The sequence below is a fragment of the Nomia melanderi genome, chromosome 4 (assembly GCF_051020985.1).
Source record: "Nomia melanderi isolate GNS246 chromosome 4, iyNomMela1, whole genome shotgun sequence".
Lineage (NCBI taxonomy): Eukaryota > Metazoa > Arthropoda > Insecta > Hymenoptera > Halictidae > Nomia > Nomia melanderi.
In genome coordinates this window covers 4676266-4694099 of record NC_135002.1, presented here as the reverse complement: position 1 = coordinate 4694099, position 17834 = coordinate 4676266, and the positions used below count along the sequence as shown (strand labels likewise).

Here is a 17834-nt window from a genome sequence, read left to right as displayed (position 1 = left end):
TTTTAGATGAATTCAAAGAGAAATCACAGGTAAATTGAGAACAAAGCTTCTTTATCCAATTCACGCACCAATGCAATATACATACTTCAATATTAAACATCAAATTTCCTAATTTTACTGCGTCAAATCAAATGGTGACTTGTCAGCTCTCGAGTGCAAAGGGTTAAAATTCGTCCTGCGTTCGACGAGTACACGCTCCATTTTTCGATTTCATCGCGCGCAGAACGAGAGGTTTCTGCAACCAAATTCCACAGTTAACTGGTCAACGCGATCCCCGATCGATCCGTCAAAGCTCGAAACGGAATATTAAATCAAACATCGTTCCGTTCCCGGTGATCGAAACGTCGCGTAGAAATCGTTCGACAACACTTTGACCGGCCAACACCTTCGATCTTCGGCGTTCCCATTAGCGGGACCGATAAAATAATCCTTTTTACGAGAAACGAACAACCGGCGTTCGGATTTTAATGGTCCCATTCACACGACTAGCCTCGAATCAGCGATCCCGATACCCGGGTTCTCTCGTAAAATCCCCAGCCCGATCGGAATCCGATCCGTTTCGGGGTTATGCTCCCGTGGTCCTGGTCGCAGGACCGCGCCGCTAAAAGGATCCGTAGATTCCCAGGATAGAGGCGGGCGGATTAATTTCGCGAGAGCCGTCTACATCTGATAGGATACTTCTGGCTCCTTAATCGGCCGGTTCCTTTCCGCCGTTTCGCCTTTATCTCTTCGTCCTGCTCCCTCTTTATTTCTCGTCGAGCCATCGTCACGGTTCAAATTCGCCGAAAGATGGGCTCCCGGATACCAGCCGCCGCTGGGAAACGATCGGCGGGAAGCCCCGCGGGCGCACACTCACCCGAGAAGGTAAATGGCCGTGACGATCCCGGCGATAACGAAGCCGATGACCAGCAGCGAGAAGATTATGCTCCGCCAATTGTGGCCGCCCTCCGCGTACGTTAGATCCTGTGAATAGAGCAAAGATCCGGATAGGTTAATGATCGATCGGCCGGGGACGGCTCGCGATATTTACAATGCGTGAAGCTTGCGTTCGGCATGCAGGTCACGTCACGGAATCTTTCTGTCGCCGGGACCGATCGAGAGAAGGGGATCGTTCGGTTAACGCGGGCATGCTGGTAACTCGTATTCTGTGTCGGCTTTTGGTGGCTTCGATCGTGTTGGGAAAATATTGCGGACCGCAGGGTGGAATAAGATAAGAGAGTTTCTGGTGATTGTAATGTTGATGGTGTCAACCCATTCACTGCCGGTCACGAGTATACTCGTAAGAGATTGCCAGTTTGGTACAAGCTCGGTTGTATTTGAAATGTAGCGTAATAGAAATAATAAATTGAAAGTATAAATGGAATCACATTTTGTGCTAGCAGTGAATGGGTTACAAGATTTGTCATTGTTATAAAAGAATAAGGAATATTTATAGAATGACTAAAATTCTCATGGCAGTGAACGTGTTAACACTAGAACTACCCCAGTCGAAATGACTGGTTTCGATTTTTTTTAGCAATTATTGATATCTTCGAAGCATTTAATATTCGAAATGATTTTGAAAATAGCTTCATTTGAGTACTATGACGACTGTCTAAAGAAACTGAGAATAATCTATGGGAATTCTGATTTATAAGTGTGTAAGTGATACATAATACGTTTGTAAAATAAATAAATAGCTTCATTCGAGTAACCTATGTCCGAAGAAACTGAAAATAATCTATTGTTACAATTTTTATGAGAATTGCATGTTAATCGCATTAAATGCTCGGTAGTTCTAGTGTTAAGAGAAACGTGGATTTCTATGTTGTATCCGATGCGAGTAAAATTTGCTGTTTGTATTTTTATCATCAGTGTAGAGCTGTTTTTAGTGAACCCTGATTTACAGCATGAGTTGTAGGTATATACAGGTTATATTAGTTATTTTAATATTTCGAAAGTGTTGAGTATTCTATTGTAATTGATTAACCCCTGCTGGCGCCTAAAGGCATTTGAAAAATTTCGTACCGCTGACGCCCATAGCGACAATAATCGCAAATCTTAGATCGAAGTGAATTCTAATTCAACAATCACATCTTCCGTTAGTCATATAAATCTGATTATTTTGGTTTCATTCAGTTCGATTCACTGTTTCCACGGTTTCAATCCCCTCTCTCAGAAATACGCGTTGACGCAGCATTCTGCGAAAGGGTTAAAAGCGTACCGACTATCTCGGAACCGCTAACGTTCATTGTCCACTAAAATAGCTAACTATCGCAACCCGCCAACTGTTCAAAGCATTCCCAAGAATTTCCCCAGAAAACCACGTTTCCATCGACCCGCACGAACATCCCGAAATACCGAATCGCGGAGGACCGAATCAATAAACAAAACGTTTAATTCCTCGACAGAGACCTCCGCGTTTAAATAGGCGTCTTATTCTCGTTTTCGTCGGGAACGCTCCTGGGTCGAAGGGGTTCGATCGTCTGCGACCGTATCGAGAATATCGAAAGTGTTCGGGCCGGGGCCCGCGGACGCGCGTCACGCCGCTGCCATGCATATTGCATTCGGGTTATGTTCGCAACCTTGCGCACTCCCGTCCTGTTTGCAGAACTAAGCCGGATAACACGTTCCAGCCGTGTAATGCGTCCCGGCCGCGACTGGATTTTCGGGACCTGTTAGAATCGCCACGCGACCCGCAACCCCCGCGAACGCACACGCGTGTTTGCGCACCGGGACCGCCGCCGTGCCGGCACCGGAACGCTTACAATTAGAGCGGCCACTCTGTCTCCACCAACGTATCGATTCGACGCGTAAACGCGGTTAATCCGCGCCCTGTTTGTTCGTCCAGAATTGTCGTGAACGATCGTCGCTTAATCTAGAAGCAAACCTTCGGGATGGACGGCTTCGCGACTTCCAGGGGGTACGTTTTGTTTCGGTTTCTCTGTATATTGCGTTATCGATACCTTTATGGGGCTGTTTGCTGGTAATTATGATGAGAATAATGGAGGATAATGTGTTGCTTCGGTGTGACGCGATATTCAGTTTTCTCGTGGTTTCGAGGTTTTGAAGGTTTGAAGGTTTGAAGTTTTGAAGTTTTGAAGTTTTGACGTTTTGAAGGTTTGAAGGATTGAAGATTTGAAGACTTGAAGGTTTGAAGCTTTGAAGCTTTGAAGATTTGAAGATTAGAAGGTTTCAATTTTTAAAAGTTTGAAGATTTGAAAGATTGAAGATTTGAAGACTTGAAGGTTTGAAGGTTTGAAGTTTTGAAAATTTGAAGAGTTGAAGCTTTGAAGCTTTGAAGGTTTCAATTTTTAAAATTTTGAAGATTTAAAAGATTGATGATTTGAAGATTTGAAGTTTTTGAAGGTTTCAAAATTGAAGGTTTGAAAATTTGAAGATTTGAAAATTTGAAAATTTGAAAATTTGACGGTTTGAAGATTTGAAGATTTGAAGGTTTGAAGATGTGAAAGATTGAAGATTTGAAGGTTTGAAGATTTGAAAGATCGAAGATTTGAAGAGTTAAAGATTTGAAGGTTTGAAGGTTTGAAGGTTTGAAGGTTTGAAGATTTGAAGTTTTTGAAGGTTTCAATATTCCAAGTTTTAAGGTTTCAATATTCCAAGATTTGAAGATTTTAAGGTTTCAAGTTTTGAAAGCTTGAAGATTTGAAAGCTGGAAGTTTTGAAGTTTTGACGTTTTAAAAGCTTGAAAATGTGAAAATTTGAAAATTCGAAACTGTGTAATATCACCAGTGAATAGATAATACGACATTTTCGAATGCAATGCACTCTATTCGAAAACAACTCCAGTAAGAACTTACTGTAACAAAGTTAAACCATACGTCGCAAAACCTGTCTGAAACTAAACTCAAACCCCATCACCTTGACAATTCTAAAAACAATTAAATCTCGTTTAATATTTTCCTCCCTATAACCAGCGACTATATCGACGAGAATCAAGGCACGCAAATAATCGATAGATTGGCCATCGTCAGGACACGGTAATCGCTTTCGGACGACTTGCTTACCCTGATGAATAATCGCGGAACCTTGCTCGAGCCTTCGCCCATTCATCCCCGGCCTCTTTCTTCCGCGTCTCGCGTTCCCGCTGCTTTTTATTCCGTCCGTTCCGTTTCCATCCGCCTGCCGCTCCCCGCTTCGCTGAATCGTCTTCCCCCTTTAATGTCTCTTTCCGGTCCCGGGGGCTGATCGATTCGCCGCCTTTGAATTCCGAGCGTGCAACCGTGCACGTGCGCCCCGAGCAGAATATAATGTTTTCGATACGCGAAGACGGAGTACGCAGGATCGGGGCCGCATCAGGATGCAACGTGATCGCGCACGCTTGTTTACCGATCCACTCGGGTGCACTTTGCGGGATTATTCGTTGCAATTCGACCGGCGGATCGGGGGAACGGCGGAAACGTTATCGGCGATGCACGGCGCATACGTTAATCGCGGTGATCGGACCTTGGATGCTCGCGAGCTTCCGTGTTCGCTTTTCCAATCAGCCATTATGCGAAAACATTCATGTAGCAACGAATTAACAACGCAATCATTCATTTCGATATGTCAACTCCAATAATTTCAGGTTTATCTGAGACACTGAATAAAACTTCCCCTGAAACTCTACTTCCTTTTTGATATATTCAACTCCAATAATTTTAGATTTATCTGAGATACTGAATAAATCTTCCCATGAAACTCCACTTCCTTTCTGACAAATTTAGGAAGTTATGTAATATTCGGTTTTTACTCATTAGTGGAATTTTCTAAGATGAATGGATATTTTACTTTTAGAAGAATTTTGGTATACTAAATTATAAATTATAAATATGATCAGAATATAATCTTAATACGTTGACGTAAATGTCTACAGCCGGCCAATGCTTGTGAATGTAGGCAAATGACGGATTATAAATAAAAAGGTATAATAATGTTATTCTGAAAGTATGAAATCTCGATCGAACTCCTAAAGAATCAACTAATTAACAATAAAATTGCTTCTGTCGTCTACCACCGATTTCCGAGTGACCGTCAACGTGTTATATGAAAATATGATCTAGAAATATTCAACAGCTTTCGCTGAAAGATCTGGTTTCGCGATATTTCCCCGGCTCATATAACATTCGTAGCGTCTGAATCGTCGGGGGAATTGTTCAAGATGCGCCCGGCATCGAAGCCTATTTACAGATTCGCCGGTGCTCTCGCAACGGCGGTCATTCAAGAATTTAATAGGGGCTTGCGGTCCCAACGGCGCGGGGGATGCAAATAATACGTTCCGCGGGCGAGTTTTATTCGTCGACTTTGCGCGCATAATTGGAGAACGGGTTCTGTTTGCAGTTATGACGAGGGAGATTGAATGCGAGCAGGGGTTTCCTTCCTATGCTCCACTTTCCAGTGAAAGACTAATGCCACAGAGCTTCTGAAAATTCTATAATCCCGCCAGATTTCATTGGTACCCGAATACGTTCCTCGTGCGGGCGCGAGTTGTTATTTTAACACTGTCCTCGCGTCTCCCGAAACACTTCAACTCCGTCTATACGAAACCAAATTCCAACGATAATTTTCCATCAATCGATATACATGTATATGTATGAAACAAACGTACATACTCGTAGAATCTCGACAAACCGAGTAGCAATGCTTTGCAATCCGTGTCAATTCTTAATTAATTGAAAATTAGATCATTCGAATTCTCAAGTAATTCCACAAAATATACACTTCGCTTATGAATATACATGTAATCTTTAAAAAATTCCTTCTCGAGTCGTTCATTCGGGCGATATTTTAACATTATCCTCGCGTCTCTCAAAACATTTCAACTCCATCTCTATGGACTAAAATTCCAACGATAATTTCTTGGTGGTCTGTATGTATAGAAAACAAACATACGTACGGTAGAATCTCGACAAAGTAAGTGGCAGTGTTTTACAATACGGACCGTGTATATTCTTAATTAATTTGGAACTGGATAATTCGAATTTTCAAGCAATTCCACAAAATATATACTTATATAATATAATATTTAATTTTTATTATTTATATATATATATTATTATATTATTATATATATCTATATATGTGTGTAAATTCTTAATTAATTTGGAACTTGATAATTCGAATTTTCAAGTAATTCCACAAAATATATACTTATATAAAATAATATTTAATTTGTATTATTTGTATATATTATTATATTATTTATTATTATTATATTATTATTATATATATATACATATGTGACGTTTAAAAAGTTCCTTGCCGAGTCTTCGTTTACTCGAGCCACCGGCCAATTAAATCGGATAATCGAGGTCCCACTGTACACGGCCGCCCGTACACGTGTATTAATACTTTTTATCGCGCCGCAACCGCTGCAACGACTAAAGGAAGGCGGAGAACGCGATGGCGTACTCGAAACTTGCCGGGAAAAGCCGCGGCAGCCCCGCCGCGATATTTTCCTCGCGGAACTGCGCCGCCGAGGCGCACACGGAATATTATATTTCCTCTCGCGCGGCGTCCTCGGAATTCACCGTGCTCCGTATCGTGTTAATACTATCTTAGCTGCATTGTAACGTCGCTATTTTGCTATTCCGCGAAGTGCTCCGCCGACGGCGCCCCGTCTAACGGGAATTTTTGAGCGTGTTTCGACTCGTATCAGCTTTCGCGATAGTTCATTCGCGTACTACGTGCGCGACGCGGGGACGCCGTTCGCGGTAATACGAAGGGGGAAAGGTGATTCCATAACCGGGAGGAAAGAGTTTCGCTTGTGACGCAGCTTCTTATTCGAGAATATCGAGCCTGGATTACCCGTGATTCGAATAAACCGCTGTTTTTGCGTGTCTCAACGTTCGGGACCGTCGACGTGACTATAGAGAGTCGAGTGCGCGATTGTGGACACGTTTCGTTAGCTGTCGCGTTTTAGAGTATGCTCTCTACAGAGGTTAGAATAGAGTCTGTTATTAAGAAATATTAGAAAACAATAGGAACAATGCGAAGATTATATAGAAGATGCGAAAAGTGATTTTCTAGAAAATAGGAGACTGTCTGACCATCGCTCACTGCTTCTACTAACTATACACAAGTAAAATATTATTATCCTCTAAAAAATTGCGTTGCAGTTTTCAAATTTCACTCTATAACCGTTGACAGCGATATCCGCATAGTCGAAAGGAAATATGAAATATAAGTAATAGAAACGCTATAAACGGATAATCGAATGTTCAACAGTCTGGAAGCCTGATGTCTTCGGATTGAATAATTCACAAAGCCGCGTACGTTAATCTTCCAGCACGCCGGTCGGCTCAAACACAATATTGTTTTTTCCGTCGCTACCACACCCCGTACATTTTACATTTATGTTTTTATTGCCCATCGATTCTCGATACGCGGCGAAGTACACGGGCGCAGTCTTCCAAGGGATTTAGTATTTTCTAGAGCGAGCGGCTCGCGCCGTTTCTGGTTTATATTCCGGCTACAATACGGTCCGCCCTGCGGAGGCCGCGAATGGAAATTGGAGGCCGGGAACGGGAATATCTGGCCGCGTGGCGTCCGGGATTACCCTATTGTGCCGCGGACTCGCAAATGCAATGACGAAAAGAGAACACGGGGAAGCGAGACCGCGGCCCCGATGCGTTCCGATTGATGTATCGGGCCGGGAATTAATCGACCGTGGAGATAATGGCCGCCGGCCTGGCCCGCCATTCCGATAATGAAACACGGAATAATTTTCCTACAATTAGCGGCCGCCGCCGGTTTCTTCGATAATGAACACCGAAGCCCCACTTCGATTTTCAATCGAAACTTCTGACTTTCATATCACCGGAAATGTAATGAAAACCCGCTGCAGAATGCACTCGTCCGATTTCGGGGCGCAACGCTGCCGGAATCACCGGCGAATTCGAAACCGAACGGGAATTCCCCGGGAATTGTTCCGATTCCTCGCGTGCGTGACGGATGGTCCCGCGGGAAAAATTTCTCTCTAACAATCATAAGTAACTCGATCGCCGTTCCTGTAACGCGATAATCATATTGAAACACTCTCGCTTCGACGATTTCAGACGAATTGAAGTTTCGTTTCGAAATTAGATATCTACGAATAATGTAAAGCAAAATGTCGATCGATCCTCCGATTCCAGCACTTATATTCATTTATTTCTCTCGTTTTATATTCCTTTCCTTTCGTCGTCTACACCAACAGTTTCGACGAACAGAAATTCGTCGAATTTCTCAAAGTTTCTATTCACGCAACACCGAACACGCGAATATCGTTCAGAGGTCCACCTAAAACGACAACGGAACAGCCGGTTTCCCGCGATTCGCCGATTTTCGGCTGTTTTCCGCTCACTTACCGGAGTGTCTGCGCTGCACTCGCTCATCGCGGCACACACGGCGCGGCGCCCGTGAATAATGCGGCCGCACTAATGTCGCTGGCTGCGAAAAACGACGGGAGCGGACGCGTGCGACGCGGTGCCACTGTTATTTACACAATATAGTTCCGAGGCGGCACTCCTCGTTTGACGTAACTGCGGTATTTGCATGTTTACAACGGTGCCCGCGTTCCCGATGGAAATAACATATATCCCTGGCTGCCCGAGACCGACGTCGAACTTTCTGCACCGCGCGGCGGTGCCTCGAGCTTAAGCCGATACCCCGGCGCGGAATGCCTGGCCGCCGGCCGGGTTATCGCCGGCGAACGATTTTTACGACCCCGATCTAATTACCTGAGAATATCGAGCAGCTGAAACGCCGGGTCCGCAGGCGAGCGACTTTAATGGACAGGAATTGCCCCGATTTTTTGATATACAGTCGCTTTATTGCCACGCGAACAGATAATGATCGTTCTGCGGGAATAAAACTGTTAACGACATTACGAGCCCGGCGCCCTTGAAAATCGCACGGCACAGTTTTCTGGAAATTGGGTGGACGTGTTTCAGTAGGTTTCGTGGGAAATCATTGGAGCATCCTATAAATGTTGAACAGTGGAAGCACTTCGAGGAATATCGAACGAATTGCGGCTTCGTAGAAATTTAAGGACGTTGATGGATGAGCTTTTCTTTTCGAATGAAATCGATTGCAACGTATGAACTTTACAGCAATGATTAAAGCTTCTATAAATGTTCGTTCACGGTCCCGAATGGAGTTCCGAGGTATTGACAATATTTTCTTGCTTCTCGCTAGTTTTACGTTTTACAATATGTAGAACGTCGAGCGTGTTACGTAAGTTTAAAGAATTCTCCGGTTTCGCTCGGACAGAATTTCGCAGGTCGATGGATGGAAGAGCTTGTCAAACCGGATAGTCTTCGGCTGGTACGGACGGAGACAAGCACGGACAGCTCGAAGTGGGTGGCAACGAGGGCCGATAAGCGGGAGCCAAGCGGGAACAATGTTTCTTTCCCCGGGATTCCATTGATGGCCGGACGGGAAAGGGGGCAGAAAATTTTCGCGAGATAACGTAACGTTTATTGGCTCGCGCGAGCGCCGGCTATCGGGTCGCGGCACGAGCCAGGGAATCCGGCAAGCTTTATCGGATTCCGGGACGCTGCGGAATTATAGGCGCACGCGAGTTTCTTTCAGAGCTTCGAGAAACTTCGAAGGTCCGAAAAAAAATAATTATTCGCTTGAATATTTTCGGCTCGAATACACGTATAGTTTCTGTTGAATGAATTTTCGTAGCTGAAAAACGTTACTTAAAAGTCTTCAACACTAGAACTGTATCAGTCAAAATAACCGGTTCCGATTTGTGTTTCATAAAACACTTAATGGTGCTAACTTTTTCAACGATGGATTATTTTTTGAAACAAACGTGTAATTCTTCTTCGCTTTAGTTTTTCGTTAGGATATATTTTAAGTGCATTTGGCCTGCATTTAATGAGTATACACTTCATTATTTGATTTTATTGCGCGCACAATGAGAGATTTTTCAAATTAAATTCCACACTTAACTGGTTAATATCTTAAAAGCACTGGATATTCGATACGATCTTGAAAACGAACGGCTTCGCTTGAATGCATGTCTGAAGGAACCGAAAATAATCAATTGCTGCAATTTTTAGAGGGATTGCATATTAATCGCACCAAATGCTCGGTAGTTGTAGGTTATTCATATGTTTCGCGTACCGTCCGTTAGAATATTTAGTTCGAAATTTGTAAATAGACTCGCCGAGGTGAACTTTACGTCGGCTCTAGCCCGAGACGGCGTGGAGATCGAATAAAAATGGGATTCTTAAATTGCACCGCTGCGCTTCCGTCGAGTGTTAATATTTGCAGCGGTAGAGTAAACGTCCTACGACCGGTTGAAGAGTACTTGTTGTTATTGGCGTAAGAGGAACTCTGAAGAAGGCTCGTTGTAACCGACAGAGAGCAGAATGCGTTCGGGGAACACTTGAGAAAACAGCGATTGCTAGTCTCAGATTTAGCAATGTGGTGAACCGCGCGGTACACACTGTTGACTTCTGGTATTATAAATGTTGTTCCGCGTAACGTTTTGCGTCTCGCTGCGCTACTGACGCGATACCTTCTTGGGATCCGCCTAATATTACTCTTACATATATATACATCTACTATAATATTACACGACATCTATAATAAAATGTGTACCATAAATAATAAAATAATATCAATAACAAACTCGATGAATTTGTACGTCGTTACGTTTAAGAAAACTAGAAAATTATGGGACAAAATAGCATGCAACGGTTCGTCTGGCTCAGCCTGAATGCAACAATGTGCATTTGACGTTGCATTGGAGGTTAATAGGATTACGTAACATCTTGAGAGTGACGAGTGGTCGCGAACACAACGGATATTAATAAGATCGGCGCGAATTGTCCGCGTTCGCGGATTCGGGCTGTCTTGTTATTGCGAGTTGCTTGAACCTCCGAAATATCGGGTGGACGTGGGTGGAGTGAATGGGACGGGGTGCCCAGTTATTGCCAAGTGTTCCCACGACCGGGGGGATTGAGCAATAGTACGAGGCGAGAATCTTTGAAAGCTCGCGTTGGCAACGTTTCGCAACTTTGCAGGTATACGACGACCGGGCCGAGCACGGAGTACTCGTCTAACGAGACGGAGCGCAAAATTGAAAAATCTGAACCCTGTGACGCTCGGTTGAGCTGCATCGAGGGTGGTAGAAAGATTCTATCCTGTCTAATGAAACTTTAATCGGCGCAGTGCGGGAAAGGTTAGAAACATGGCGAATGTGAAATAAAATAGATTCCAATGGCCGACACGAGTTGCGGAGTTATCTTGCAAGTGGACTGTTACACGTATGAAGTAAACTGAAGCAGGAACACCGATAGATCTGTAGAATTATTTCCAGGATTCGGTTCAAAGTGTGCTGCATATCCGGTGAACCCCGCCTACTGCATATCGTTTGCACTTTTCATTCTTTAAGCTTGTCCTTATTCTCCATTTTGTAATTTTGTACCACTCTTTATTATTGCTCTTATTAAAACTAGTAATTATATTATCTTCAGTATAATCTTGCAACAAAGATACTAAATAATTAATAAGGAGACTGATAGCAATTGAAAGATGAAAATTCTGAAACTAGTTGGGTCCACAGGATATTCCACAAGCAACGAATAAAATAGAATTCCAAAATAATTCGAGACTCCTTGAACGTTCACGATCCACTTACAAGCGAAGAGTCACGTCACAAACGATCGCGATCGGTTGCCAGCGAGCCCGCGGCGGTGGGAACGCAAGGGTGTAATAATAAATAAATATGTCCGCTTATCTTCCGACAAATTGATTGGTGTATTGGCCATCTCCGTGCCTCGTCAACGACTGATTCCGAAAATAGCACGATCAACGAGCCGCTCCCCCGATGAGAAGCACTCGGCGCACGGAACACTTCATTCTCACACGCTTAGGACACTTGTTTCGGCGGCGATCAGCGTTATTTTCACGGGTCGCTCGCCGATCGAACGAGCATAATCCTTCGTCATCGAGGAACGAGGCTCGACTGAGAGGAATCTTTCTGCCAGACTTTCTGGCTCATTGCCCTCCACACCTCAGTGTTCTCTTTGTCCCTCGCCTGTGCCTCTCTTAACGTGTTATAAATTATATACCCGCGCGCCGGCTCGTGTATTGTAAATCGGTTACAGTGCCATCTCTCCTTCCTGCCGGCTGATCAATTGCGCAGGCCCGAGCGCATCAATTCAACGCCAATTAACGGACCGCGTGCCCGCAATTTCGCTCGCGATTCACCGCGGGTCTCATGAATAATACCCGGCCGGCGTTCCCCCGAAAAACCACGCGTGCCCCGCGAACGAAAACAACGCGAAAACGCGGCGAAGAATCCTCTCGCGCGACGCCTCCGAGGGAATTTCATTCAAACCGCGCGCGTCCGTGGGAATTTTGAGTTTCCGAGCGAACGGCGCTTCTTACGAGGGAAAGTTAGCGTTCGGTTTTCGTAGGATCATTCTATGCGAGACTTTTTGCTCAGCGATATAGCTGATTTAACGTATACGGAGAGACCGGAAGTCTCACATTCCACTTCCAAAAGAAGCTTCTCGAATTCCCGAACATTCGGCCGACTGACACATTGCGTCCATGTATTAGCGACTTTCCAGGGAGGATCTAATTTATCGAAACTACCCGACTTTCCCGACCGAGATCGCCACCGCTGATCCCAGAAGACGGCGTCATTCCCAGCGGGCTGAAAGGGATTTCCCCGTTCCTCGTCCGGGGAACGAGGTTCAAAGGGCCGTGCGCTGATTCGGCGGTGCATGGCGCGAGTCCTTCAGCGGAGGGAACGCTCGCTGCCTCTCGGGGTCGATAATCGAAGGGAGGAAGTTCCAGCGGTCGGGTCTTGTGTCGCAACGCGTGAAAATACCGTGCGCCAGCCTTTATCCGGTGGGATGGACTCATGGAATTTTCATTGGACATTCTACATCACCTCGGAGCTAACCTACGGCGATCCTCGGCCGGCTACATGAAATAATTCAAGCCCCGAAGCGCTTCCGAATCGATTCGCCGAAAAACACTTCGAGGAGCCGCTCTTCGAAAATTCTATCGGTCCGATAGAATCCGGATGATCTCGTAAAATACCGCAGAGCACCGCGGACCAGTCCTTTGGGTTACAGATATCGACCACGTAGATGGCGGCGCTGTTCCCGGCAGACATTTTTTAGCCGAGACCAGCGAGTGTCGTCCGTTTCCTGGTCGACCGGCTTCGACGGCAGCCGCCGGCCACGATGCACCTGGTTTCTGGGCGGCCGCTATCTGTTCCAATTACCCGCTCTTCGATTATCGTATTCTGGGCCGGAGTCCGCGCGGACTCCTCATCAGCGGCGTCCAGAGATAACACGCGCAACGGACAATGAAACGGTCGGGCGAGCCCGTTGTTGCTTCTGCGGCGATCCCCAGCCAGCGGAGGTTGCAGCGGACTTCCCTCGGCCGTCTCAAAGGGACCACCCGCACACACAATCGCCGCTTCCCGCCCCCTTTACACGGACTTCTCACCCTTCCTGGTTGCAACGAGGATGATCAAGTTATTCCGTGCTCGCGTGCGGACCGGTAGTTCCGAGCCACGTCGTCCACTTCGCGGAGAATCGCGGTCTTCTCGGAAGTTTTGCCGGCAAGTTCTGATGGGACGGATAACTAGTCTAGCGGATTCGGCTGGAACGGGGACAGGTTGCTTGATTGTTGATTTCGCTTGGTAATGACGCCTAATCGGACCGGCGCGATGGTTATCGAGATGCTCGTGGGACTTTGTTTGGGATGAATGTCGTCAAACATTGTCGGACGGGCCCCAACGTGAGGTATTTCGATAGAGTTGGAGCATTGTTATCTTAGGAGATGAACTAGACTTGGCGGAGCTCGATTCGATACAAACGTGGTCAGTCGTTATCGAATCTAATCAAACGTTTGCAATATACGTTACTTATAAACTGGAATCGACTTGATATTCCTTAAAGATTTCGATAGAGTTCGAACTGAAACACCACCACTCACCAAATCGGAATCTAACACATTGCGTACCGGTAACGAGGAATCTCGTTTTTATATGTGTGCTAACCCTTTGAACTCTGTAAGCTCCAATAATGCACTAAGTATAATATTAAATATTTTAATGGATCTCAAAGAAACTATCCTAAAATTATTCGATTTTCCACGCATCCAAATTTTGTACTAAGGAAAACAAAAGATCGAAGAAATGTTATAGCATTCCTCATTTAATGTCATTAAAGACACTTAGCTATGCAACTTCGCTAATTGCCACAGCATAGAAAACAATATGAAATTTAATTCGAATTGATTATCTATTTAAAATAGATTACATAACAATCTATCTGAGTTTCTCTATATATAACGATAAAAGTTGACTTCAGTGAAAATTGCCATCCGCACAATTGTCTTGAAACTTATCCGGTAATATGTTAAATCATGATTAAATTCCACAGCTGGATCAAACAATCAAACGACCCTCATTAATATAACGCCATTTCCTCTCAAACAGACAATCCCAGTATCTCCCCCATCAAGCAGGATATCAAACTCCATTCAACGATCGCCGCCAAATCCGTTCAACCGAACCGGAATCTCCGTTCTCACCTTCCCGCAGACCGAAGATCACGATCGGTGACCCGTTCGTCCAATCAATACACAACTCCCGTATTCATTTTTCCAGCGAAAACGTGTCGCCAGCCTCGCGAGCTCGAAACCCAGGAATTCTCATTATCCCGCAGCGGAAAGGGGCCGGGGCGCGCGGAGGCGAGCGATCGCAAAGGGCGAAACGCGGCCGGGCGTTTTCGCGAGATTGCATCGGTGGCGGTGTTAATGGATCGCCGGCGCGATAACAGCGGCCGCGGTCGTTAAAGGCGTCGTCGTCGTCGTCGTCGGCGGCCCACGGAAACGGCTGAAAAGCTTCCAGCTGTCAGCCGCGACCAATTAGGCGGCCGAGCCGCGCTGTTTTCCCGCCTCCGAGGCTGCCGGCGAAAGGATTTTCCTGTCGATCCTTCTGTCCGGCTCGGCGCGCGGCTAAATTGCGCGCTCCTGGGCCCGGAAGCCGATGCCTCCAGCCCGGCTGCGACTCCTTCGAGATATTAAATTGATGTCGCTCGACGGCGCATTCGGAGGCTCCCGTCCTCTCGCGCCTCCTCCCGAGTGATGGATGAGTTCGCTCGAATTTCTCGGTCGGTTTCGGGGACTCTGTTGACGGAGGAACCTCCGGCGAATCGTCTATTAAGCGTCCGGGAAGAATGATGATTAAGGGAATTGGAGTTTCGACTGTTTACGCGCGCTCGGAGAACGGACTCGATGGATAATTAAATCCTGTTCTTTATGTTCCCGCTAGTTAATGGAAGATTCTACGTGTTGATTCGGATGCGTTCGCTTAATCACTCTGAAACTCCCTCGTACATCTTTATAGAAATAAATCATATTCTCCAAACGACTCGAACATTCCGAACACCCAAATACATTCAGACAACAGCGAGTTATCTCGTTCTACATGTCAAACCCCGAAACACGAAACAACCTACAAAGTCCCACTTCCTTCCACGTTTTATCGCATTCGTATTCCCTACTTCCAACCAGTGCGCAAAGTGTAACAAAAAAGGCGCACGAATATCTTACGGCAAGCCGTTGTCCCGTTGCACGCCGGGGACGATCTCGCCCTGCAGCGGGCGTAATAGGCGAAACAACGTCGATCCTGTGGAACCGATGCGAATTATTCGGCCGGGGCCGGGCTCCTCCGGGTTATGACTACGGTTACGCTGCAGCCCCGGCGGATAGGCGGCCGCGACTCGCCGCGGCGGCGCTCTCATGAATAAATCTGCATGGGAACCCGCGGAATTTACGGGCGCCGGTGTCCCCGCAACGTTGTCGCCGGTATGTAAATATTATCCAAACACGCACAGTTGTATTCCGGCGACCCGCGCCGCAGTCCGGGTGTAAATTTAGACTTTCCCGCGCGCGTCGAAGGCCTCGGGTGCTATCGATCGGAGGAATCCACGCCGGCGGTGTTCCCATGCCTCGGCGGGCGGCGCGGCGGCGGCGTTCCATGGGATTCCCACACGTACGGGACGCGCACACGCTCGCACACGTACGACGCAACGGGGTATCTAGGAGAGTTCAGTTATAAATAATATCCGGCACGAGTTATACGCAGTCCGGGGCGTCTGTGACATTCTACGGTGACGCGGAAACTATTTCCAAACTTGCCGCGCACCGGCGACGCCGGGAATGCGTCTCCGATGCGATCCCGATGACGCGCGCTCCGCTCGCCGTTCGGGCTCGCCGGATACCGGCCGAACGAAACGCACGAACACCGTCGGCCGGGATTTTATCGGATTCCCGCACGGTTCAGGGGTGAATTTTCAGCGCGCGGCTCACTGCGCGATTCCATGAATGAACATCGCCGATGAAGGCCGCGGCTGCTGTATTATGATAGAGGATTCGATCTATTTTTAAGTAGCCTGCTTAAGCCGGGCTGCCGGAGGAATTCGATGATAGGCGATTGGAAATTGGGCTTGAAGGTTTCGTGGTATTTTTGTGGGGATCTTCAGCATCTCGTTGGAATGGTTCGTTTGAATAGTTATGAGAAAGATGTATTAGGTTTGTCGAGTTTGTTTGAATGTTTCTTTTTCTTGTGATCGATCGTTAATGACGATTCCAGCGGAACTGTTATGGTAATTGCGAGGAGTTAAACCTCCGAGGTGAAGGTCGTTTAATAAAGTCACCTGAAAAAGGGAAAAAAGATTCTACACGGCGCTCGTGGCGGATGAGCGTCGGACAGCGATTTTTAATTGAAAATTTTTCATTAATTTTCATCCGTCGATCGATTAATAAGCGCTGATGGGCAGTTTAGTCATCCGTGGTGCGAGTGGAAGGTACATACACGGAGGCACACCGAGCGGTTAAGTAGTATACGCCGGCACGAGTCGGCCGCGAGGTGTCGGTCAATGTATTTAATTCTGGAAGTCGAATTATTCATGCATTTCTGGGTCACGGCTCGGCAAGGTCAAAGTGCCGTCTACGCTTTACGCTCGCCGTGTTTCGGTGAACATTTATAAATTTCATTATCTACCCGCGAACGAAGCAACGCGTTCGGGAGAGGAACAGTCTCGCCGGGGATTTCAATTTTAATCGAACAGAGGGGGGGGGGGGGGGGGTTTCTGCAAAATGAAACTTCGTTGGGGAAGATGAATAAGTTCACGCGTTAAAATCGCGCGAACTCGTGGATCGTTGTTCGCCGTGGAATTGAAGAATATCGATTTGTACGATACAAAAGAATCGTTTCCAGGAGTTCGAGAATTTTAACAATAAATTTAGCAGTATTTTTATATACCTGTCTCTTTTTAGTTTCATATATTTATTAGCTCTCGATTACTCAAGATCCACCCTTTCATTATTTATACTATAGTAACACTATACTGTTACTCTCTATCGACACGGGTTCATTTGACCTATGAACCACACATTTTCTTTAATACTAGAACTAATGTATCAGAACGACTGCTTTTAGTTTTTTCCTTTCGCAATCATCGATATCTTCAAAGCAATATTCGACGATTGATGTGACATGATTTTAAAAATAGTTCCACCCGAGTATAATGAATGCCTGAAGAAACTGAAAATAATCTATTGTTACAATTTGTATAGTTCAAACATTTCTATACAGTGATCTCAGAAATGAAACTATGAGATGCATGGACAAAAGTCACTACAAGTGGCAGAATAAAGCTGTAAACCGTTTCTGTAATTTCCCTGGAGTTCGAAGTGGGTCAAAATGGCACGCTCGGTGAACCTGGTGTTAACCCTTTACGCTCGGGAGTCATCTCGGTCATCGCTAGATTTGACACAGCGAAATTATAGTCTTACATGCAACATTATGATTCGTGTGCATC

At 45.9% G+C, this 17834-nt stretch overlaps 1 protein-coding gene across 9 annotated transcripts in view; it reads right to left on the bottom strand.

Annotated features, from left to right (window-relative positions):
* LOC116435083 (A-type potassium channel modulatory protein DPP6) overlaps window positions 1-17834 on the bottom strand; it is a 165449-nt gene that overhangs the window by 17403 nt on the left and 130212 nt on the right. For 6 of the 9 annotated variants that reach the window (XM_031994261.2, XM_031994258.2, XM_031994253.2 and 3 more), the window contains one exon: window positions 857-963. In XM_031994261.2, the coding sequence (XP_031850121.1) occupies window positions 857-963 (107 nt within the window). Of the gene's footprint in view, window positions 1-856; window positions 966-4007; window positions 6093-8327; window positions 10073-11716; window positions 12005-17834 lie in introns of those variants that run through there. The other 3 variants (XM_031994264.2, XM_031994265.2, XM_031994263.2) reach the window with 3 other exon arrangements.